The sequence below is a fragment of the Panthera uncia genome, assembly GCF_023721935.1.
Source record: "Panthera uncia isolate 11264 chromosome D3 unlocalized genomic scaffold, Puncia_PCG_1.0 HiC_scaffold_8, whole genome shotgun sequence".
Classification (NCBI taxonomy): Eukaryota; Metazoa; Chordata; class Mammalia; order Carnivora; family Felidae; genus Panthera; species Panthera uncia.
In genome coordinates this window covers 63,832,700-63,858,437 of record NW_026057586.1, presented here as the reverse complement: position 1 = coordinate 63,858,437, position 25,738 = coordinate 63,832,700, and the positions used below count along the sequence as shown (strand labels likewise).

The window sequence follows — 25,738 nt, the reverse complement described above, 5'->3', positions numbered from 1 at the left end:
GAAGCTCAGCCCATTCGCTGGTGGCCCAGAGAGGTTCCCATCCACTGTAGCAGCATGACCCTTGAGACGGTGTGCTAAGAACTCAGCTAGCTAGTGAACCTACAGGAAAGGCAGCTCTCCCGTTCCTATCCCGGCCACACTCAGATCCAGCAAGCTGGGGGAAGCCTATCGTGACTGGGCTTCCCTCCCCAGGCATGGGGCAGTTTTCTCAATGTCAGGCTGGGCTTTACTTGGGGCCAAGAGATTGCTAATCGAGGTGGACCCAGGTTCAGAGAAGAGCACTTCACCAGAGAAGGTGCTCCAGCAGGCCAAGCGACCACTTGTCAGCAGACCAGGGTAGGTTTCCAGGTTTCCCAGTAACAGCCTCTCTAGCTGGGGGTGTACTGTGCTTCTCCCTCAGAGGGGGGCTCCTGGCTTCCCACTGCCACTCAGCAGCTCTGACCCTGGGAAGCCCGGTGGGGCAGGCTTGCACAGGCTATGAAAGGAGTGTGGCCATGGCCATAGAAAAACAATTCACACCTTTTGTAAGAGGATTTATTTCATTTGTCAACAACATAGGGTCAGAAAAGCCCAGCTGTAGGGGATCTTTTTTATTACTAGAACCAGTCTCGGGCAATTCTATGTATCTCTGTTCTCTCTCCAGGGAGCTTGCAATAGCTCAAACCCCCAGATGCCAGGCAGGCAACGGGCTCACTCCAACCCCTCCCTGCCCACGGAAGGGGGCGCAATGTGCCCGGGCCCCCTCACCCGTGAGGCCAGTTCCCAGGTCCCTTTGGAGAAGGGTGCCTTCTCAGCCCAGCAGGGACTAGAACCAGGGACTGGGGAGGCCAAGACAGCTGGTGACGCCACACCCTGTCCGAGCTGAGGAGGAGTGGGCCCAGTCAACTCCTCCAGAGAACCAGAGCCCTCTGTAAGCATTCCCCAACGTAGGGTAATTACAGCCACAGATCTGCAGAGCTCCCCAAATAACTGCTATGGGCCGGCAGGCAGGCTGGTGTGAAGGATAGGTGGCAGGAGCCAGCAAGCAGGCGGTGCCAGCAGGAAGGACCACTTGAGGACCCGCCGCCCTCAGAGCTCCTGCCACCTTCCCTCTGACACCAGGTGCCGGAGCCCTAGTCCTCACTCGAGTTGTCAAACTCCTCCCAGTCAGACACACTCATCACCTCGGAAGCAAAGTCCGGGTCGGCCTGGCTGCGGTCAGGGGTCCCACGAGGCGGCTCGAGGAGCAGGGAGCGGGGCAGGGTGAGCACACAGGCTGCCAGGCCCGAGATGGAGTTGTCCAGCTGCGGCCCCTCCTCCCAGCAGTCCTTCTCCACATCGTAGATGTGCACATAGCCTGTGCGGCTGCCACGGTTGTGAGAGCGGCCACCCAGCACGTAGATCCTGGTGTCCAGCACAGCGATGCCAGGCTCACCGTGTCCAGCTGGGAGCGGGCAGACGGACGACCACTGCCCAGACGTGCAGCTGTAGCAGGCCACCTGCAAAGCCAAGGTCAGAGTAAAGCTGGACACCTGCTGGGACAGAGCTGCCAGCCTGTCCTGGGCCAGCTGGGCAGGGCGGCACTCTCAGCCAGGCCCTGGATTCAGACCAAGGCTGAGGGATGCAGCCAGGCTATGTGTAAACCCGGCTCCCCTGGAGGAAGAATTTGGGGCCAGCGTCAAAATGTCCTGTCCATGGACCAGGCTCTGCCCTGCCTCCAGGGCCCTCAGCCAGCCTGTGGCCCCAGGTGTGTGGGCATCTCCCAGTTGGCACACTGGCATGCTGTTCTTCTCCAAGGTCTTGGGTTCTCTCCCCTCCGTAAGACTGAAACTGACTGAGGACAGGGACCCCAAGTCACTGCCCCACAAAGTACCCAACACAGAGGGAAGTGCAGATAAAATGTGGAAATAGTTAACTTGATGACTAGAGATGACCATCAACGTTCTCATGTCTCCAAAATTACCCCAAACAGTAAACAAATACATGGGAAAATGTTCAACCTATTAATAATCCAAAAAATGTAAAATAGGAGTTAAATTTGTCCCTGACAACAGGCAGCCACTGGGGGAAGAAAAATCACAAGATCCAGTGCTAGCAAATGTGTAATGAAGCCATACTACTGCACATTTGACACTCCACGACAGCTATTTGGCAATGTGTACTAAGAGCCACAAAAATCTTACTTTTTGACTTAATAATCACACTCGGTTCTCCAGCTGTGGTCGGCAGAAAAGTGACCCTCCAAAGATGTCTATGCCCTAAATCTCTAAAATCTGTGTTACTTTACATGGCAAAAGGGACTTTGCCAACGTGCTTAAGGGTTTGGATCTAGAGATGGGGAGGTTATCCTGGATATTGTGGGTGGACCCACCTAATTGCACAAGTCCTTGAAAGGAGAGGGGAGAAAGTCTAACACGAGAGAAGTCAAAGGACAACCTGCCATTGCTGGCTGAGGATGAAGTGGTCCCATGCCAGGGAATGCAGAGGCGACCGGAAGCCAAGAAGGACCTTTAGCCGACAGCCAGAAAAGAAACAGGGACCTCAGTTCTACAAACGCGGGTAACTGAATTCTGATAACCTGAGTGAGCAAGGAGCAGATTCTTCCCAAGGGCCTCTATAAAGGACAGATACCCTGATGACACCTGGATTTTAGCCCAGTGAGACCGCATCAGACTTAGGACCTACAAACTGTAAGAATACACTTGCTTATGTTGTTTTAAGTGATTAAGTTGGTGGTGATTTGTCATGGCAGCAATAGGAAACTAATCCACTATAGCCCAGGGGTTCTTACCACTCAAGACCTATTAAAACAGATTTGCTCAGGGGCACCTGAGTGGCTCAGTCAGTTAAGCATCTGACTTTGGCTCAGGTCACGATCTCACAGCTTGTGAGTTCGAGCCCTGCGTCGGGCTCTGTGCTAACGGCTCAGAGCCTGGAGCCTGCTTTGAATTCTGTGTCTCCCTCTCTCTCTTCCCCTCCCCGGCTTGCACTCTGTCTCTCTCAAAAAAAATAAATAAACATTAAAAATAAATAAATAAATAAATAAATAAATAAAAACAGATTTGCTGAGCCCTGCCCCCAGAGTTTCCAATTCAGTGGGTCGGGCATGGGTCTGGCGTGGGTCCTGAGAACCTACATTGCTAACAAGTTCCCAGGTGATTGGATGCTGGTAGTCTGGGACCACGCTTTGAGAAGAATGGCTCTCACCTAAGGAAATAATCCAAAATACCTGAAAAGTTCTACAAAGCAAATATTACTTATGTTACTTGAAATAGTTAAAACTGGAACCCATCCAAATGATGCATCAACGTGACAGAATTCTGCAGAGCCACTGAGGTAGAAGAGGTGGCTATGGAGATCAAGAATTAAACTGGAAAACAGCCATAACAAACTTTAGCCAGAAGCAGAATGGAATGCTCTTTACCTACAATTAGGTGGAAACTATGCACGGGTAGGACTAAAAAATAGTGGCACTGATCTGGATTATGGGTGCTTTTCCTCACCCTTATCCATTATTCAAACATTTTGCAAGGTGGTTATATTAATTTTATAATTAATGTTTTTAATAATAAAAACAAATGAAAGTACCCTGTACGATACTATAATGGTGGATACATGTCATTTTTCCAAACCCATAGAATGTACACCACCAAGAGTGAGCCCTAATGTAAACTTTGGACTTGGGGTAACAACACGTCACCGTAGGTTCACTGACTGTAACAAAGGTCTCACTCTGGTGGGGGATGTTGATAGTGAGGAGACCATGTGTGCGGGGGTGGGGGTATATGGGAAATCTCTGTACCTTCTGCTCAATTTTGCCAAGAATCTAAAACTGCTATAAAAAATAAAGTCTAGGGGTGCCAGGGCGGCTCAGTCATTAAGTGTCTGACTGGCTCAGGTCATGCTCTCACAGTTCGTGGGTTCAAGCCCCGCGTCGGGCTCTGTGCTCACAGCTTAGAGCCTGGAGCCTGCTTTGAGTTCTGTGTCTCCCTCTCTCTCTGCCCCTCCCCTGCTCAAACTCTGTCTCTCTCTCAAAAATAAGTAAACATAAAAAAAAAAAAAAAGTCTATTGGGCACCTGGGTGGTTTTAAGTGTCCGACTCTTGATCTCAGCTCAGGTATGATCTCACAGTTCATGAATTCGAGCCCTGAGTCTGGCTCTGCACTAATAGCACAGAGCCTGCTTGGGATTCTGTCTCTCCCTCTCACTACCCCTTCCCCACATCTACTCTCTCTCTCAAAATACATAAACTTTAGTAAATAAAGTCTATTTTTTAAAAAGGCATACACATTACAATTAATTTTTCATCCATAACAATTAAAAGGGATGGGAATAATGTGTAGGTGGGCAGCCCAGTTCTGCTCACCTGATGCACGTCCCTCCTGTAGCCAGCATCATTGTTGCTGCCCCCAATCACATACAGCTTGTCCAGGAGAGTGGCCATGCCGTGCCAGGCCCGCCGCACAGGTCCGTCCGCCAGGCTGTGCCAGGTGTTGCTGTCTGGGTCATAGCAGTGTGTCTCCTTTAGGTAGTCCTCCCCTCTGCGGCCGCAGGTAATGTACATCTTCCCCTCCAGCGAGGCGCCCGCGTGGGCATACACCTGCTCAGGGCCACCAAGAGAACCGGGACAGTGGGAAGGGGGCAAGAGGGCCATGAGGGAGGGCAACCAGGAGCCCTTGCCAAGGCCACTCATACCCCCAAAGCTGCCCCATGCCTCATGGCATCCCAACTTCCACTCACGTTCTGCAAGCATATTCCCTGATACAGTCCAAGTCATCCACCCCGACCTTACTCCAACAGGGGACAGTCTGTGGACCCAGAGGTAACTCTGAGTTTCTACAAGGTGGAGAATGGAATCTCTCTTTCCCTTGCCCCTAAAGGAGATGTCTGCATGGGGGGCCCAAAGCAGTCAAAGCACAGCTTTCAGAGCCAGACACAGGAGAATAGATAGCACTTCTGGGACTGCCTGACCCACGCTCAGTGCCCTCCACCTCCCCCCGCAACCCCACACCCCCACTCCCAATGGCCAGCCAATCCTCCAGGACTGCTGACCCCACTTTCAAAATCTGTTCACAAATAATATATAATGACATGACAAGGAAAAAAGTGAGATGCAAAATCAACACCAAGAATAATGTCATTTTAGTGATACTTATGTGTGGAGGAGGAAAATACACCACCCTGCTTTTGATTTTGGTCTTCAGCCTTATGCATGCACCCTGGCAGAGGCTCTCCTCCCTGCCCCGCCAGCTGGACTCCTCACACTGGTCCCTACCACATCCTCCTCTCTCCTACCCACTCACTCCACCCACCCTGAGCAAGGCCCTTCATGCTGGGCCCATGGGCCCCAAGGCAGAGCACTGTGTGTTTTAGGGGTAGAGGAGCCCCATGGGGTGTGGAAGCTCCAGAGTTGTGTTACAGAGCCAGTCACTAACATTCAGGTTGTGTGGAGACACAGTAAAGGGCTGGAGAGGTGGACAGGGTGGAGAACAGGGGAGAGAGCACTGGGCAGGACATATACCAAGGGTCTGGGTCTTCTCCCATCAGTGGTAGGGGTTGGGAGGTTTTGGTGCTTTTTTAAATTAAACTTTTCATTTTGAAGTGTAGATTCACATGTAGTTGTAAGAAATAATACAGACCATATGTACCCTTTACCCAGACTCCCCAGTAGTAAGAGCTAGTATAACTGTAGCACAATAAACACAACCAGGACACTTATGTTGACATAGTCAAGACACAGGACATTGCCACTTCCACTAGGATTTGCCAATTTGTAATCCTGTTGCCGATTTGTAATCACACCTATGTCCCTCGCCCCGATTTCTGGTTGTTAGCAATAAACCGATATAAATATTTGAGTACAAAATTTTCATTTCTCTGGGGAAAATACCCAAGATATTGGAAGTCAACTTTTTAAAGACACTGTGAAGTTCTTTCCCAGTGTAGCTGTGCCATTTTACATTCCCACCAGCAACGTATGAGAAACCTAGCTTCTCAGCATCCTTGCCGGCACTGGGTGTTGCCATTTTTTAGTCCTCTTTTTTAGTTTCTCTGATAGGTGGTTTTCTCACTATGAATTTAATTTGAGCTTCCCTAATGGCTAATGATGTTGCAAATCTTCTCATGTGCTTGTTTGCCATCTGTACATCCCCTCTGTACTTTTGCTGAAGTCCATTTTATCAATTTTTCTTTTTACGGCTCATCCTTTGGGAAAGGTCAAGTCCAAGTCCTTGTTGCCTAGCCCTAGATCCCAAAGATTTTCTTCTACTTCTCTACTTTCCCCCAATAAATATAGCTCTTTGTTTTACATATAAGCCCATAAGGCATTTGAGTTAATTTTTATATAAACTATGAGACTTGGGTTGATGTTCACTTTCTTTGCCTATGGATGTCCAACTGCTCCAGCATAATTTGTTGAAAGATTATCTTTCCTCCATTCAATTGCTTCTGCATCTTTGTCAAAATTCAGATGGGCATTTTGTGTGGGTCTATTGTGGGTTCTCCATTCTGTTCCACTGATCTATGTGTCTATCCCCCTGCCAATATCATGGTTGTGACTACCATAACTATGTAGTTAAGTGTTGAAATCAGGCAGATTGATTCTTCCCACTTTATTCTTTTACACAATGGAGGTATTCTAGGTCCCATATATTGATATGGGAAGAACTGACATCTTTATTATTTGAGTCCTCCAATCCATATACATGGTATGTCTCCCCACTCATTTACATCTTCTTTTATAACTTTCATTAGTATTTTATAATTTTCAGCATATCAATCCTGTAAGTGTTAAATATATACTTATGTATTTCATTTTTTTGAGCAATTGTAAATAGTATCATCTTCATAATTTCAGTGTCCACGTTTGTTGCTAGTACACAAAAATGCAATTGATTTAAAAAAATTTTTTAATCTTTATTTATTTTTGAGAGACAGAGAGAGAGAGAGACAGAAGGAGCGAGCGAGCATGAGCAGGGGAGGGGCAGAGAGAGGGGGAGACACAGAATCTGAAGCAGGCTCCAGGCTCTGAGCTGTGAACACAGAGCCTGACATGGCGCTTGAACTCACGGACTGCGAGATCATGACCTGAGCCAAAGATGGATGCCTAACTGACTAAGCCACCCAGGCACTGTGCAATTGATTTTTTTATGCTTATATCTTATATGCTTTTATCTTATATCTTGCAATTTTACTGATCTCACTTATTAGTGCTAGGATTTTTTTTTTTGTATATTCCTTTAGATTTTTGACAATTTATTGATTTGTAGGGTCAGTTTTATTTCTTTCTTTTCAAGCTGCATGCGTTTATTTTCTTTTCTTGCCATGTTTCCCTGGCTAGACCCTCCAGAACTATGATGAATAAGAGTGGTGAGAACAGACATCCTTGCCCTGCTCCCCAACTTAAGAAAAAAGCATTCAATTCAGTCTTTCACCATTAAACACACTACTAGCAGTAGGATTTTTATAGATGTTCTTCAGCAAGTCGAAGAAAAGCATCTCTATTCTAAGTTCCTGAGTTTAATCACGAATGGATGCAACATATTGTCAAATCCTTTTTCTGCTTTGACTGACATGTGATTTTTTAACATGGTCAAGTATGCGCTGATTAAATTTCAAATACGGAACTAGCCTCCCATCTCTGTAATCAATTTCATTTTGTCATGTATTTATTGGAGGGGGTTAATTGTATTAGCTAACATTCAGTGAAGGATATTATATGTATATGAGAGATATACATATGAGAGATTTGAGAGATTTGTCTTTTTTTGGTACCATCTTTGTCTGGTTTTGCTATCGATATTAACCCCGTAACATAAATTGGGAAGTATTCCCTCCTTTTCCATTTTCTAGAAAAAAAAATTCATGCAGATTTGGTATTAGCTTTTCTTTCAATGTTTAGAATTCCTCAATACTACTAGGCCTGGACATTTCTTTCTGCGAAGTTTAATTTTCTTACCAGGTATAGGGCTATTCAAGTTATCTATTTACTTTTGAGTCAGTTGTGTTAGGTTGTATTTTGGGGGAATTAGTCCATTTCATCTGTAATCAAGTTTACATGTGTAGAGTTGTTCATAGTATCATCCCCCTTATCATCCTTTTGAAGTTTGCAGGGTTGTAATTATGTCCCGTTATATTCTTGATATTTTAAATTGTGTCTTCTCTTTCTTCTTTCTCAAACTTACTAGAGGTTTGTCAATTTTGTTGATCTTGTTAATAAGATGCCAGTTCTTTATTTTGTTGATTTTCTCTATGATTTTACTGCTTTTAACTTCTAATTTCTGCTCTTTGATATTTCTTTTCTTCTGCTTGGTTTGGCTTTATTTTGCTCCCCCCCCCCAAATTCTTTTTTTTTTTTAATTTTTTTAACGTTTATTTATTTTTGAGACAGAGAGAGACAGAGCATGAACGGGGGAGGGTCAGAGAGAGAGGGAGACACAGAATCGGAAGCAGGCTCCAGGCTCTGAGCCGTCAGCCCAGAGCCCGACGTGGGGTTTGAACTCGTGGACCGCGAGATCGTGACCTGAGCTGAAGTCGGACGCTTAACCGACTGAGCCACCCAGGCGCCCCTCCCAAATTCTTAAGATAGGAGTTTGTATAAATGATTTGAGATTTACTTCTTCTCTAACATATGCTTTCAGTGCCACAAATTCCCCTCTCAGCACAGCTTTAGCTGGATGCCACAAATTTTGACATGCTGCCTTTCCATTTTCATTCACTTCAAGGTATTTTTATTATTCCCCTCTGACCCATGGATTATTTAGAAGTGTGTTGTTCAGTTTCCAATGATTTGGAGATTTCTGTTGGTGATTGCTAGTTTGAGTCTATTTGAGTAGGAGAACACACTGTAGGATTTCAATTTTTATACATTCATTGAAGTTTGCTTCCCATCGGTGTTACCAGCTGTCAGCGTCTTTACTTACAAGTATGAGATATATGAGGCAAAAAGAAAACCCAGGGAACACATTAGTGTGTGGTGTTGTCCTCAGTTCTTGAGATCTCTAGCTGAACTGCCTTCTCTCAACCATTCCGAGTCTTAAGTTTATGTATAATGCCCAGAGTTTTGAGTTGTACTTAGCACAGAGGAATCAAGAAGAATGTATCTACTCTATCTTCCTAGAAGTGTGAATTCTCTTGGAGGGGTTTTTTAAGTGAGTAGAGATCCCTGCAGAGATCTCCTTTTTCTCCTCTGGAACACAGGAAGGCAACACTCTGCCTGCTGCTGGGGCAGAGAGTTCATGGTCTGTTGGGGGCATGTCAGCAACCAGTTCTTAATGATGCCATGTTGGTGGGACTCAGCATTATGAGGATCCTTAAGAAACAGGTGAGAGGACATGACAAATGGATGGGGTTGTGTGACAGCTTTTTCCTCTCGGTCATTTGCTATGTCTGAATGTGGGTTCTGAGTTGGCAATGTGGACTGCATAGCTGCCTTCTCTGGGACCTGTGGGCCCCCTTTGCGCACAGGAGAAAATCCCCTGTTCTCTGGCAGGCTTCTCGTCTACCTCCTTGGCTGCCCCTCCACAATCTTCTCTTCATCCCTGCTCCTCTGAGCTCATCACAGCTGTTCATGTGCACACCATCATGTCCTGACAAATCCCCCACATTTCTATTTCCCCTGAGCTCACTTTTAATGCCAAACTGACATTTCCAATTGCAATATTTATCGTGTCCTAGATGAAACCTTTCCTTTTCTTTTTCATTCCCAAACTCATTTGTCTTCTTGGTCTGCGGCCTGGTCATCAGCACAGGTGCTCAAACCTGGCACCTGGGCATCTTCCATGATCTATCCCCTTTCATTCTCTAACATCTGATCCATCAGCAAGTCTGGTCAGTTTACTTCCAAACTACACCTCGAAACTGCCCATCTCCCTCCTTCCCCATAGCCTCCACCCTAGTACAAGCCACAGTGGCCCCTACCTGGACCACCTGATGGCTCAGGAGCTGCTCCCCTCTACCCTCATCCCTTCACAATCCCTCCTCATGCCAACCCTCTTTATTCAGAACTGGGAAGTCCCCCTCCTGGCCTGGGAGCTTCTTTTCCCTCTCCCAACAGCTGCTTCCTTTAGACCCTGGTCTAATCAACATCTTGCTTGGGTCTTCCCCAGTCTTTTCGGGTTAGTCCTGCCAAAGACCCCTCCCTGAGCAATGCTGAGCTCAACTCTCTCAATTTCCTTCAACACACTTAGCACAATAGACAGTTACTTTAATGATTTGTTTAGAGGTTAAAAGCAGTCTCTCTTAACATGGGCTGTGAGCGCCATGACCTGTGTGTGTGCGCGCGTGCGAAATCCTTTCTCATTTCTTATCACCACTGGATCCCCAGAACACGGTATATGGTAGGTGCTTAATAAAAAGTAGCTGAAATGAACAAACAGTACGAAGGAAGGAAGGAAGGAACACTGACATTCTGGGGAGAAGCAGGTTGAAGATCGAGGCTGCCCCTCTGTGGCCACATCGGAGAACTACAGCTTCACCAGGCAGCCCCAGACAAAGAACCCCTGGAGCCCCCCATTCCCACTCACTCCTTTCCAGAACAGAATTCAGGTGTCCATCAGGTCTCAATGACCCCCTGATCTTTCCCATACGAAATATTTTCCTTTTTCCAGAATGAGGATAGTGAGTACCCCACCAAAGGGGGCTTCCTTCCCCAAAGCTGAAGAGCAAGGAGCAGGCTAGCTTCCTACCTGGGAGAACTACAGTGGGAGACCCCAGTCTCAGAGGCCTCATGGGCCCTGGAAAAGAGCTGGGCCCATCAGGAAGACCCTCAGCCCCCCTGAGGTCAAAATCTACCCTGAGGGAATTGGGAGAGAGGTGAGAGATAAAGAGGGGAGGTTTGGAAAGAGGTTCAGAAAGGCAGGAGCTCTTATGGCAGAGCCTGGGAAATAGCCCCATGTGTGTCCCCACACCATCCTCTGCCACTAGAGGGCTCAGAGATGCCCAAAAGTAGCCTGGGCCATAGAAGGTGCTCCCCGAGTTATAATGCCAATATGGGAAGGGTGCCTACCCCGCTCTGAGGTAGGACCCAAAACATGGGACCTGGATCACTGAGGCCTCTTCCTTACCCTAGGAACTTGTGCCTGGTTTTACAGCCAGGGTCCTAATATCCCAAGTCCATAAGATAAGACAGGCACATCCCTAAAACACCACCTTTGCACAATGACCATATTTTAAACATCTTCAAATCGGACCAAAGTACTATGCAGGATGCACATGATTTTAAAAAACAAATGAATAAATATGAAATACGACTTCTAAACTGGTTTTCTGGCTTTTCAAAGGCCCCACCCTCCAGGAGGCCTGTGTAAGTCTGAGGCTCCTGAGACCTCCTCTATGGTAGTGTCCCTTCTGTTTAACATTTTTGGACACGTCCCAGCTCAGCTCCACTGTCCTGAAGGACAGACAAGGGGAAGGCTTCTGTCTACATTTGAACTGCAGGGTTAAAGCAGCTTCCTGGGACAAGGTGGCGAGACCCTTGATGGGCGAGACAGAGGTGAAATTCTGGGGAATGGAGTCTGATGCGTGCTTCGGGAGGATCTCCCCGGGGGTGGCTGAACCTCAGGGGTCCCCCGTCCAATCACAGTGCAGAGTCTTTGGAGGTACCCACTGGGCCTAGTTCCCTGGCCTGGCCACACATTCACTCTGCACACCGTCTAAGGAAAGCAGACAGGAGAAGGCCCCACTTGGAGGGGCTTCCTTACCTCCCTCTTGAGCGGAGCCACGTAAGCCCAGGAGTTGGTGGTGGGATCATAACGCTCCACAGCATTCAGATCGTTATGGTAGTCGCGACCTGCCACCGCATAGATGTACCTGCCCACAACACACACACACAGGTCGGCGTGTTCCTGCTGCAGGGACTGGATCTGGAACCAGCGGTTGTGCCTTGGGTCATACCTTTTGAGGGAACATGAAGGCAGTGGATCATTGATAGGCCAGAAAGCCTGCCCAGCAGGCCCACACCTCCTGCTCCATCACTGTACCCCAGCTGCCCTCACACACCAGCACAGGCCTACCCACAGCCACACCAGCAGGCCGCTACATGCCTGAACACGGATATGTCCCCAGCATGGAGCCTGGAAAGCATGACCAGGAACTCGGGTTTCTGCCCATGATGCCATCATATTCTAGGGGTGACCTCATGGGGGGTTTCTAGCCCACCTATCTGTCCACCCCAGGCTGCCCCATCTCACCTATCCAGATCCATGGTCCCCACAGTCCCATCCCCATTGAAGAATGCCCATCCCTGGACAGGCACAACAGCCTCCCGGCCTATGGCCAATGCCAGCACTCCCTCCAGAGTCGTCTGCCAGCATCCTGTCACAGACCACACCTCCATCACTTCAGGTACCTCTCCTAAGCTGTCCTGTTGCCAGCTGGTGGAATGAGAGCCATCTCCCACATCTCTCTTTCTCCATCAACCTTTTTTTAAAGGTTTATTTATCATGAGAGAGCAAGAGAAAGCACAAATGGGGGAGGAGTAGAAAGAGAGGGAGAGAGAGAGAGAGAGCGAGATTGGGCGGGGGGAGGGGGGGATCTCAAGCAGGCTCCACACCGTCAATGCAGAGTCCCATGTGGGACTCATAAACCACGAGATCATGACCTGGGCCAAGTCTGATGCTTAACCAACTAAGCCACCCAGGCACCCCGGGGATATGATTTTTTAAAAGGCTGATGGAGAGGGGTGCCTGGATGGCTCAGTCGGTTAAGTGTCTGACTTCAGCTCAAATCATGGAGATCAAGCTCCGCACTGGGCTCTCTGCTGTCACCGCAGAGCCTGCTTTGGATCCTCTGTACCCCTCTCTGCCCATCGCCCACTCTCTCTCTCAAAAATAAACATTTTTTTAAAAAGTTGTATCCCCAAGCAACTTCATTCTGACCTGCTTTGTGTGGCTGCCCCCCTCCCATAGCCCCCCTGAGGTCGTGCTTCCCCTCATCTGCCTTTGAGGGGCCTCACATGCCCAACCCACGGGATCTCAATCACTCCAGGAGACAAGCTATCACCCCTCACTTCCTCCTCCTGCATGTCAGACCCACACTGCAAAGGCCTCCTAACCATCTCCAGCTGGCTGCTCACCGGTCCTGAACGGAACCCCACACTCCCTCTGCCCACCGATCCTACCCTCAGCAGCAAAGCCCCCACTCACACCAAAATCCTCACTAGCCTAGCAGCTGGGGAGGCCCTTACAGCCCAGTCCACACCAACCTTGCCAGCACTCAGCCCTGCCGCACTCCATGCCCCAGGCCTGGCACTCCGTGGGGCACACTGGCGAGTATGCTACTTGGGTCAATACAGACGATTACAGAACCTTGAGGGACCAGGACCCTGAGAGCCCAAGGGCCAAGCCCACTCTTCCCCTGACCTGCATCTGTCCCCTTCCCTTGGACATCCACTCAGGCACCAGCATCTTGAGTGCCTGCTTCTGAAGCCTCCTTGCTCAATAGCTCATGCATAATTACAGCCGCTTTCAGATAAGTGGTTATTTCTCCACAGAAAGACCAACCCCAAGAAGACAAGCTGAACTTCAACTGGCTCATTAGAGAGTGAGCAAAGTTTGCTTTGGTCTGGGTCTGTGCCCCACACTGGTTGGTGAAGAGATAAGTTTCATCCGGATGCGCTAGGCAGCTGCTTCTTCCTGCCTGCACCTTTTGGCCAGCTCTTCCCTGACAGACAGGAATGACAGGAAACAAGGTGCTCAGGGGTTGGGGCCAACAGGAGAGAAAGAACACGCATGTGGGTCACACAGACCCAGGATGGACAGCTGGTCTGCCCCATCCAGCTGGGTGTGTCTGGGCATTGATTTCCCTCCCTTGACATTCACTCAGTTTCCGCACCTGGCCAACAGGGGGATGCCACCTGCCTCCAAAAGCTATCGTGAGGGCTCAGAAAGGGACTTCGTTAAGACTGACTCAAGTCTGTATTCTTAGACTTCGCTGTAACTCAGGGATCAGTGAATTGAACAAAGATTACCATAGGTGAAATCATTCAGTCACTCTGCAAATATTCACCGGCGACCCAACATGGATCAGGCACGGTGCTCAGTGCTACGAATCCAGAGGCAAACTCCAGACCAGGACCCTTCTTTCCATTGTAGATGGGAAGCAGGCTAAAGAGAACACGTAAGCAAGCACTCCATATAATGACAAATGCCACAAAGGACAAGAACTGAGGTACAGAGAGGGTGATCTACTCAGAGATCATAATCTATTGGGCAGAGGGGGCCGGGAGGTCAGAGCTCTCTCACGGGGACCAGGAAGGGCCTCCCAAGAAGGTGGCGGTTAAGAACTCAATGACGAGAGGCCCAGCCAGTTGAAGGTCCAGCTGGGGACCGGAGCCCAAGCCAGTCCAGGGGCTCGGCACTCGTGAGGCCCTGCCAACTGACTGGGATGGCGCTTCCCACTGCCTTTCCTGTGTACAACACTCATTCATGTACATGTTCCCCCAACCCCGTTTCTAGTTAAGTGCAAGTCAGCATCATCCACCAGAGTGAGACAAGCAAGACCCACCCGATGCTTCCGCTTGCTTCCTTCCGGCCCTCACAGCTGCCTCAGATGCATTCATTTGGATTTGCAGTTTCAGATTTAACACACACACACGCACGCAATACATACACACACCATACATCAGTAATTTAGACACAATCACAGTTGCTCTCATTTCTTATCTCCCCACTGTGTCCTGTATTCCACATTTCTTTCTTGATTTTCTACTTTGTCAGAATAAGTTCTCAAGTAATATTTTTTCTAATAAAAACTAGCTACAGAAGGATATAAACAGTTCTAGTCACTTTAAGGCAGAATTTAGATCACCCTACTGCAAACTTGGAAGCTCAAGCTACAGTGGATACAAAACGCTCTGGAGTCCTTGTTAAATTGAGCAGACCGTTTTTCTTCTGTATTTCCACAACTTAAGCATTCCCATGGCTATTTTTTTTTTTTTAATGTTTATTTACTTCTGAGAGAAAGCATGTGCAAGAGCAGGGAGGGGCAAAGAGAAAGGGGAACAGAGGATCCGAAGTGGGCTCTATGTTGATAGCAGTGAGCCCAATGAAGGGCTCAAAACTTACAAACTGTGAGATCATGACCTGAGCTGAAGTTGGACACTCAATCGACTGACCCACCCAGGTGCCCCAACATTCCTATGACTTTTTTTTTTAATGTTTGTTTATTCTTTGAGAGAGAGAGAGAGAGAGAGAGCACGAGCATGAGCAGGGGAGGGGCAGAGAGAGGGAGACACAGAATCTGAAGCTGCTCCAGGCTCTGAGCTGTCAGCACAGAGACTGATGCGGGGCTCAAACTCACAAACCGTGAGATCATGACCTGAGCCGAAGTCAGATGCTTAACCAACTGAGCCACCCAGGCGCTCCAACATTCCTATGACTATTGATGAAGTCCCTTACAATCAAAGAAATGTTTAAAATATATTTTAAAATACAAACAGACATGGGAATGCCCCACGTTAAAAACAAGTGGCTATTCTAAGTAAGGTCAGAGGGCAAAAAGCCACTCCCAGGTAAGGCATATCAGTACAGGCTCTGCCCTCTCCCATCTGAAAGTAGGGTGTTCTTGGAAACCTTTCAGAAGTTGAAATGGCATAAAACAGAGCAATTACAATTAGTTTACATGGAAAAAAATTTGAGCATTCCCAGGCCCAAAAAATAACCGTTCTCAGGGCTTTTCTGATACCTGAAGTCACACCTTGCTAATGAATGCACAAAATAAATGGAGATAAAGCACAGATGCTTACAAATAGAGTTCAAAGCTATGGCCACTTGATGCTGAGATGCTGGGTGTCATTCCTGGGGAAGGCACTTGGAAGGGCCATCTCGCTAAGGGTGCAAGCTCCTCTATAAAGGCTCACTGCTAAACCAATGCTGAACATGATCTTCTCTTTTCATCTTGTTTTTGTAAAAGTGAAAATCCTCTTTGGAATTCTACTGGTTAGTGAAAATAGGCACTAACATAGGTCTTTCATGAAAGCAAAGTGGAATAATGTGGACTTTTGAAAGCGGGGTGGGGGAGGGGTACAAATAAAATTTGCTCCAAGAGAGTTAACTTCCTATATGCAGCTCCTATACCAGTGTTCTGATATAATCTGTTAAATCCTCAAGCCTCAAAATGCAAACTCTAACTAACTGCAAATTTTGTCTTTTCATATTCTGAGAGTCTGTAGACCCTAAGGCTGGTAAATTAAGGAAGGGGAGAGGGAAGAGAACCTAACTCTTAGACCATTCAAATTAAGACCCATCTGGCAGTTTTAAAAGTCTATGAAGAGATTAAAGGAACTCTCACCCTATAGAGAGAACAGACACCAGGGCCCTCATCACCACCCCATCACCCCAGGCAGATACTGCATCCCAACCCTTCTGAGATACCTCCCCTTGCCAGGTAGGCCTCACCAACCCTACCTGCCACAGTGACCTAACCTTCTCACTGGAGTTTGAGGCCATGGTTATCAAACACTGGTGCTGATACTAGCATTTTCCAGAGTTTGGCTTGGGACTCAGAGCACATGTTCACCAATGGGGAATTTAGACTAGTCTTGAGTGCAACGGACATCAAAGCAGTAAAAGGGTAGACTAAGGGCAGGCAGTGGCCCCAACTGTTGCCGGCATGGCCCTCTGGGAAAGCCCCAGGGCTGGCCTCCCAGTGGGCATACAACCACCCCGTTGTATGCTAAAGGCTGGTGACCATAACACCCTGGAGAGGTCTGTTTTGTAGGTCTGTGGGTTGCCTCAGCAGGGAGATGTGGCTTTGGCCCTCCCACTGTGAAAGAAACAGGCCCCTAAAAAGGAAGCTTTGAGGCTTTTCAAGGGAAGGCTGAACCTGGTGCTGCCACACCCACTGTGGAGGTTATTCTGTTAGAGAGAAAATCAAAGTATTGTTTCCTCCTTTCTGTACTCAGCATGTCCTCCTGTTTAACCTCAACTGAGCTGCCAAGCTTTGCGTCTCATCAGTTTAACAAAGGTGATTTCTTCCCAGCAGAAGTGCTGGGGCCCTCATGGGGCATGGCCAGGCCAGATCCCACCTCCACCCCCAAAGATGGAAACATGAACATGAACTTGGTCAGTACCTCACAGCCATGGAAGCAGCTGGCAATCTGTCTCTCTGCAATGCCAGCTTTCCTTCAGCCTACAGAAGATGGAGACTTCCCACATGCACCAAATCCCACGATATCAAGCCAAAGCACAGTGGAGGGGCCCTAGACACCTAATGGTAGCTGAGGCTATGGGGATCTGCGTTGGTTTCTTTGTTCTGCCCTCAAAAGTGGATTTGTGAGATCATAGCTCCATAGACTGACAGAGCTGGAAGCATCCTACAGACCATGACAGTCCACAAAACCCCCTCTTTTGGGTTTCTGTACTCAGTTCCAATGCGTGTTGGGGCAGGGCGGTGGCGGGGGGTAGGGGTGGGGGGAACCACAACACTTTCTGCACATTAATAAGCAATTCTTGGAACACCAACTGAGTCCTACAATTCAACTCAATTCTAACACTATCTATCTGGAGAAAGCATCAGATCCCACAGGCTAAGGGCTCAGTCTACAAGATGCCTCCCCACCCCACCTGTCCCCATTTCAGACACTACTCACAAGCTCAGGCTGTTTACTATGCTTCTGACCTACGAGCTACCAGCTGGAGGTTCCAATAACCCCCTCTGGCTCAGAATATCACTCTGAAGCACCAGGTTGTGCCTATGACCAACTGGCTATAAATCAGAGGTTCCCATGAACCCCTACTTGGGTTTCAATTAACCTGCTAGAGCGGCTCACAGAACTCAGAAAAACGTATTTACTAGATTACCTGTTTGTTATAAAGGATATAAATCAGGAACAGCCATAGCCAGACAGGAAGAGATAGATAGAGCAAGGTCTGGGGAAAGAGTAGGGAGCTTCCTTGCCCCCTCCAGGTGTGCCAATCTCCCAGCACCTCCAACTCGGTGTTCACCAATCCCGAAGCTCTCCCAACCCCCTCTTTTGGGTTTTTATGGAGGCTTCACGATATAGGCACGATTGATTAAATCACTGGCCACTGGCGACTGACTCAGCCACCAGCCCTTCTGCCCTCCCCAAGGTCAGCGGGTAGGCCTGAAATTCCAACCCTCTAAACACAGGGCTGGTTCTCCCAGTAACCAGCACCCCCTTACACTTGGGGTCTTCCAAAGTCACCTCATTAACATAACACAAGACAAAATTAGCACTCTCCTCCCTTAGGAAATTCTGAGTTCTGGGAGCTGTGAACCAGAAACTGTGGATATAGACCTAACATATAGCAAAAACATATATAGTACATCACAAAATCCCACTCCTTCTTGAAAAACTGCCTCCTCAGAGGACCTCGGGGGACCCCATGTCCGGCAACACCACTGACGACAGGGCAGGCAAGGGTGGTGAAACCTGGCACGAGGTTCAGCGATGCCTGTCTTTTGGGTCCCGTAGGCTGAGAACTGTACACTGCAGAAGAGGGAGGGACGACCGGAAGCCATCCTCCACCAACGCCTGTGCTTCAGAGGGCAGAGCTGCCTAGCAGAGGGAGCCCTGGACGATACATGTCAAAGCTGGAGAGGGCGAGATGGAAGGAGAAGCTGCCCTGCCCAGTGTTCCTGGCAACTAGGTCCCCTCCCTGTGTTTGGCCAGTCCAAGTGCACAATCACAACCTAGACCCTCACCAACAAGACAGTGGGTATGACCCATGGTGAGTGGGTTTGAGAGGAAAAGAACAGCGAAAGGAAGCATGCTGGGTCCCCTCTTCCTTGCCTCACCACAGCCCTCACTCTCCAAATTAACCTGGACTTTACTCCACAAAACAGACCTACCCCGACGAGCCACAAGATTAATTTAAAAGGCTACAGCCTCGGCCCTTGCAGACCCCACTCCATAAGCAGCCTCCTGGGCCCACAACTCCTGCACCACAGCGTCACCCACAGACCAAGTCTCAGCCAAGCACCCATGCCTACCTCCAGCACCGGGACTCGGCACGAAAGCCCTGGACATTGTTGTCCCCTCCGATCAGGTACACAAAGTTGTTGAGCACCGCAATGCCCTGGTTGGACATGCGGGGGGCCAGGGAGGCGGTAAAGTGCTTCCACTCTCCCAGCAGGGGGTTCAGGTACTTGGCCTGGTCACTCAGGACAGTGGATGGCGTGGAATGAATGCCCCCAAAGCCCACAACACACTGGAAGTCCGACCGCAGCTCTGTCTGAGGGCCCTGCAAGCTGGGCTGCAGGCTCTCATTGCGGTGGTACATGAGGGCATTGGCCACCGTGTCCCTCAGTGGGCTGGGGTCCAGCTTATCGTGCAGCCGCTGGAGGACCTCAGCTTCCATCAGGGGGAAACGCACGGTCTCAAGGAGCTTGGGGGGCTCGTGCAGCGAGATCTGGTCGGCCTGCACCTGCTCCAGGGTGTAATGGTAGAGCAGGGCACCCTCATACACTTCGGTCTCACAGGAGACCTCCAGGCGGTTGCTGCTAAGGAGGGAGTAGACCTTCTCCAGGGGAAGCTGGCGGTACTTGTCAGTCCGAGAGAAGGCCACAAAGTTTTTGAGGATGTAGGTGTCCAGCTGCTCAGTCAGACGGCTCAAGTCAAACAGCTCCGCCAGCCGGTAGACATCAAGGATGTTCTCTTCATCCACCCAGGACATGAGGAAATCACAGCAGAAATGGATGATTTCTGGGATCTGTGAAAAGAACAAGCCCCATTCAAGCCTGGGCTGGGAACAGTGTCTGAGTGAGGGAGACAGAGGATAACAGTGGACGCGAAGCTATTGTTTACAGCTGGCCCCCTTCCACCACCCCTGACCTTTCCCGAAGTGGAGGCCTGGCGCAGCTGCTCTCCCCCAATAGTAGAGATGATTGGGGCTCACTGCAGACTGACTGGGTTTAAACCTGGGCTTCAAAGAGATCTGTAGCACATTCTTAACCTCTCTGAGCCTCAGTTTCCTCATTTATAAGAGAAGCGATTAAAGTAGAGAGCAGTCCTGGATTAGAAGAATAAATATTGTTAAAACATCAATACTACCCAAAGCAATCTACACATTCAATCGATCCCAATCAAAACGCGCTGGCATTCTTCTCAAAGCTAGAACAATCCTAAAGTTTGTATGGAACCACAAGAAGATCCTGAATAGCCAAAGTGATACTGAAAAAGAAAACCAAAGCAGGAGGCATCACAAGCCCAGACTTTACCCTCTACTACAAAGCTGTAAACATCAAGACAGTACGGTATTGGCACAAAAACAGACACATACACCAATGGAATAGAATAGAGAACCCGGAATTAGACCCACAAATGTATGGCCAACTAATCTTTGACAAAGCAGGAAATAGCATCCAATGGAAAAAAGTCTCTTTAGCAAATGGTGCTGGGAGAACTGGACATGTAGAAGAATGAAACTAGATCACTTTCTTACACCATATACAAAAATAAACTCAAAATGGATGAAAGACCTAAATGTGAGACAGGAAACCTTCAAAACCCTAGAGGAGAAAGCAGGCAACAAACCTCTTTGACCTCAGCTGCAGCAATTTCTTACTTGACACATCTCCAAAGGCAAGGGAATTAAAAGCAAAAATGAACTATTGGGACCTCATCAAGATAAAAAGCTTCTGCACTGCAAAGGAAACAATCAACAAAACTAAAAGGCAACCAACGGAATGGGAAAAGATATTTTGCAAATAACATATCGGATAAAGGGCTAGTGTCCAAAATCTATAAAGAACTTACCAAACTCAACACCCAAAAAACAAATAATCCAGTAAAGAAATGGGCAGAAGACATGAATAGACACTTTTCCAAAGAAGACATCCAGATGGCCAACAGACACATGAAAAGATGCTCAATGTCACTCATCATTAGGGAAACACAAATCAAAGCCACACTGAGATACCACCTCACACCAGAGTGGCTAAAATTAACAACTCAGGAAACAATAGATGCTAGTGAGGAAATGGAGAAACAGGAACCCTCTTGCACTGTTGGTGGGAATGCAAACTGGTGCAGCTGCTCTGGAAAAGTGTGGAGGTTCCTGAAAAAATTAAAAATAGAACTACCCTATGACCCAGCAATAGCACTACTAGGAATTTACCCAAGGGATACAAGGGTGCTGATTTATAGGGGCACATGTACCCCAATGTTTATAGCAGTGCTTTCAACAATAGCCAAATTATGGAAAGAGCCTAAATGTTCATCAATCGATGAATGGATAAAGATGTGGTTTATATATATAATGGAATACTATTTGGCAATGAGAAAGAATGAAATCATGCCATTTGCAGCAACATGGATGGAACAGGAAGGTATTATGCTGAATGAAAAAGTCAGTCAGAAAAGGACAGATATCATATGTTTTCACTCATATGTGGATCTTAAGAAACTTAACAGAAGACCATGGGGGAAGGGAAGGGGAAAAAAATAGTTACAAACAGAGAGGGAGGGAGGCAAACTGCAAAAGACTCTTAAATACTGAGAACAAACTGAGGGTGGATGGGGGGGTGGGGGAGAGGGGAAAATGGGTGATGGGCATTGAGGAGGGCACTTGCTGGGATCAGCACTGGGTGTTGTATTTAAGCCAATTTGACAATAAATTATATTAAAAAAAATAAGAAAACCAAAAAAAAAATAATTAACTCAAAAAAAATAAAAATGAAAAAAAATAAAGTGGAGAGCAGTAAGTTGAAGATGAGATGGTACCCAGGAACTACCTGGCACAGAGTAAAACCTTTCAGATCAGAAGTACTGAATCTCCAGAGAATCAGGAAGCAGCACAGTGGCCACTGTATCAATTACCCCTGGTTTGGAAGGCACCTAGGACTCATGCCCCCCCTACCCAGGCTCTCTAGAAACATCCAGCTCTATTGTCCTGCCACAACCCCCACAACTGCAGGCTCAGCCAAAGATGCAGGCCCAGGGAACCCACCCCCTTCCCCAGGAGATGGCCCTGAAGCACCCACGAGCTAAGAACTGCCAGCAGAGCGTTCCAGACGCTTGCCTAGCACCCATCCTGGGAATCCCACTAGGTTCTTAAAAGGCTGGGAGCCACCCTGACTGGGCAGAGGCCCGCATGACTCCAGCCAGCACAGGGGTCACAGGTGGCTGGCACCTGCCCGTGTCCAATCGTGCAGAAGAACGAATGAGATGGAAGGAGAGCGAGAGACAACACTGCTGAGGTGGGAGCTGAGAAGTGAGCCACAGGCTTAGAGGCCACCTGGTGATTAAACAACCAGAGCAAGGCAGGGCGGAGACAGAGGGGAGGGCTCTGGGGAAAGCTGCCCAAGCATCGCTAAGTTCTTTAGGAAAACAGGATTTTAGAATAGCCCTAAAAGCGGAAATGCCTTGAGGTGCTGGGTGGCTTAGTCGGTAAGCATCCGACTTTGGCTCAGGTCATGATCTCACAGTTCGTGAGTATGAGCCCCACATGGGGCTCTGTGCTGACAGTGTGGAGCCTAGAGCCCGCTTTGAGTTTTGTGTCTCCCTCTCTCTCTGCCCCTCCCCCACCCCCACTCACACTGTTTCTCTCTCTTTCTCTCTTTCAAAAATAAACATTAAAAAAAATTTTAATGTGAATATCTCACTTATCATCAACAAATTAACCATTGCACATACAATAATTCTGCTGGTATGTGAAGCTTATTAATAAACGTTTAAAATCTTTTTACCTTTATTTTTTTCACATTCACAAGATACTCAGTGCTTGCCAGGTCACAAGATGAGAGCTGAAGGAAAACCTGCCAAGTGCCAGGAATGCGTCTGCCCCACATGGAGCATTCCCACTGTGCTTTGTTAAGCCCTAAAAGTTCACTTGACCACCTGTTTTCTCCCTTGGCAGGCACTTCTGCTTTGCCTTGTCTTCCTAAAATACTACTTCTGATCTGTCACGGACCAGGACACTGAGGACCAGTTTCAGGATTGAAAGTGAGAGCAAACAGCTCTCAGTGGGTCGGAGAAGCAGCTCCTGAAGAATCCAGGGGCCATGTCATTGTCTCCTTTCCATCCTCATGGTCACAGCAGTGGACCCTCTGCTGGGGAAGCTCACAGAGGAATCACCCCAGGCTTGCCCAGTGCAGGAGCCCACAAGAGGCTCGGAGAAAGGAGTCCTTGCTAGAGGTTACCCAGTGGTGACAGTCTCACTGAGATTCAAATCCAAGTCTCTGGGGACACCACGAACAGTGTGATCCTGAATTAGTGCAAGGCACAGCGCAAGGGGAGAATGTGGTCACTGGCTACATGAACAAACAGGACCCTGGCGGGCCTATGGACTTGGAACTCTTATGCCAAGTCAAACTTGCTTTAAAAACCACATTGCAAGGCACTTGTTGGGATGAGCACTGGGTGTTATATGTAAGTGATGAATCACTAAATTCTACTCCTGAAACCATTACCACGCTGTATGTTAACTGGCTGGGATTTGAATAAAATTAAAAACAAAACAAAAAACAAAAAAACCCAAAAACACACAAATAAAAAACAAAAAACAAAACTGCAGGGGCACCAGGGATACTCAGTTGGTTGAGCATCTGACTCTTGATTTCGGCTCAGGTCATGATCCCAGAGTTGTGGGATCAAGCCCCTCATTGGGCTCCACATTTACAGTGCCTGTTTGGGATTCTCTTTCCTCTCTCTCTTCCCCTCCCACGTGCTTGTTCTCTCTCAAAATAAATGAGCATTAAAAAAAAAAAAAAAAGGAACATTGCATAGAATCCCAATATGTTAAAAATCAAATCCCCAAAAGCCAGGCTGCTCGAGGTGAAGCAGGGATGCCCATCCCGTGCTACCCCTCACAATGACCTCAGAGACACTAAAGTGCTCAGGAGCACTGGCTCTACCCACTCGTGGCATAGGAAGAGCTGTGGTCAAACCAACCCAACAAGTACGGGCCCCCCACCCGCCCATGTGTGAGTGAATGTGCAGGGAACTGCCGGGGCCCTGCCACGCAGGGTGGGGCCTCCTGACACCCCTAAACAGGTTGGTTTTCCAGAACTGCATTCTTTCTGATGGCCCCAAACATGCTCTGACCTGAGAAAAGGTCAGGATAATAAACTCACCATAGCATTTCATTTTCACTTTCAACAAATGTAAGGCGAGAAGTCTCTCCAGCCAGAGGAAACCATCTGATGATGGCTCCTGAGAGCAAAGGCACAGGCAGGCCCACCCCTGAGTGACTGTACCCACACTGCCGAGCTAATACAGCCTTCTAAAATATAAGTCACACTGTCAAAGCCTCAGAAAACTTTCGGCGTTCTGTAGGAAAACAACTATTCAAAGTTCAATGACAAAAAGGAAAGTGGTTTCAAACAGACTGACAAAGCCAAGTGGGGGGACGAGCAGAAAGGGCCTGGGCAACCATGGGAGCTCAGCTTTGTCGGACGCTGGGGCACGAAGGACATCATGTACCCACCTCAGGGTCGGCCCCCGTGTTTACATGCAGGATCTTCTGAGTGGCAGAGAGGCCAGGTAGAAGGAAAGTAACCAGCAGAAGAGCAGAGGGCAAAGGCAGAGAAGGAGCCTGGACCTGGAGGCATTTGGAGCAGCTATGCTTCAGCGCCCAGAACTGGCTGAGCCATGTACCACCCAAGAGCCTCTGCCCGACCTGTAGGCTCTTTTGCTGCCTGGCATCTTCGCCTGCTGATCCTCCTCATACCACTGCCCTGCAGATACCTGCAGAACACCCCTGGGTTTGGGTCTGCCTTGCTGGAGCGAGGGCAGCCTCACCTGCAGCTGGCAGGCAGCAACCAGCGTCTCCTGAACATTGCTCAGGCTGAGCTCCAACTCAGAGGTATAAATGAAATGCAGGATTTGGCACATGGCATTGTAGGACACGCCGTGGATCAGGACTTCTTCCTGCTCCATCTCCTTCAATCCTCCAGCAAACATCCCTCTGCAAAGTAAAAACATGAAACAGTGTTGTTGTATCAATGTATTATCAATCAGAATGCCAGCCCAGGCCGCAAAGAGTGAGAGCATCCAGAACAGGAGGCAGGCTGACCCAGCAGTGACGTGCAATAGAGTATCAGCTCACTCTGTGCTCTGGGCACTGATGCTTGCCACAGAAGGTGCCCACAAACTCCTGACCAAATTTGGACAGCCATCCTAGAAATCACCATCATGGGCTGCAAGGTGTCATGAATGAGCCTCTTAGGGACAGGGACAATGTCCAGCTTGCTTTCTGCTGTATCCATGATATACTTCCTGGATCACAGCAGCAGCCCAGGGCATGTCATGAAAGAATGGATGAATGGGAAACAATAAAACTCATTCCATTCAAAATATATTAACTGAGCGCCTAACTATACCAATCAGAGTCAAAGGTGTAACAGTCAAGTAAAGTGTAAGATTCCTACTTACATGGAGTTTGATGCTAGAGAGAACAGCAATTAAAGAACAAGGCATTTCTGAGTGAGGAAATGCTAGGAAGAAACACAACTGGGCATCTGATCTAGGAGCACCAAGCTGGGAGAGGGGAGCGGTGGAGAGTGATGAGGAGCAGAGACAGGCTAGCTCTCAGGAACCAAGATGGGGCTGGGTGGCACCTCACCAGCCAGCAGACAGCATTCCAGGTAGAGGAGACGGGTGCCAAAGTCCTGGAGCAAGGATGAGTTCAGTAAACAAGGCAGCCAGGCCAGGGCAAGGAAGAACTGAACAGGTAAAACAGGGCCAGGTCCTGCTTCCCCCAGGTCAAGACTGAGCCAGGATTAAAATCCAGGCACTGTCAGGGAACTTTACACAGGAGAGTGGTATGAGTAGACTTTGCAGGAGGGAGGGTTCCTGCAG

The 25,738-nt window shown here is 48.3% G+C and overlaps 1 protein-coding gene across 1 annotated transcript in view; it reads right to left on the bottom strand.

The window, feature by feature from the left end:
* Positions 1 to 516: 516 nt before the first annotated feature.
* KLHL22 (kelch like family member 22) overlaps positions 517 to 25,738 on the bottom strand; it is a 41,004-nt gene continuing 15,782 nt past the window's right edge. Inside the window, exons 3-7 of the mRNA XM_049619739.1 lie at positions 24,680 to 24,845; positions 18,931 to 19,649; positions 11,679 to 11,871; positions 4,346 to 4,579; positions 517 to 1,478 (exon numbers count right to left, since the gene is read on the bottom strand). Of these exons, the coding sequence (XP_049475696.1) occupies positions 1,113 to 1,478; positions 4,346 to 4,579; positions 11,679 to 11,871; positions 18,931 to 19,649; positions 24,680 to 24,845 (1,678 nt within the window). The 3' untranslated portion in view covers positions 517 to 1,112. The remainder of the gene's footprint in view (positions 1,479 to 4,345; positions 4,580 to 11,678; positions 11,872 to 18,930; positions 19,650 to 24,679; positions 24,846 to 25,738) is intronic.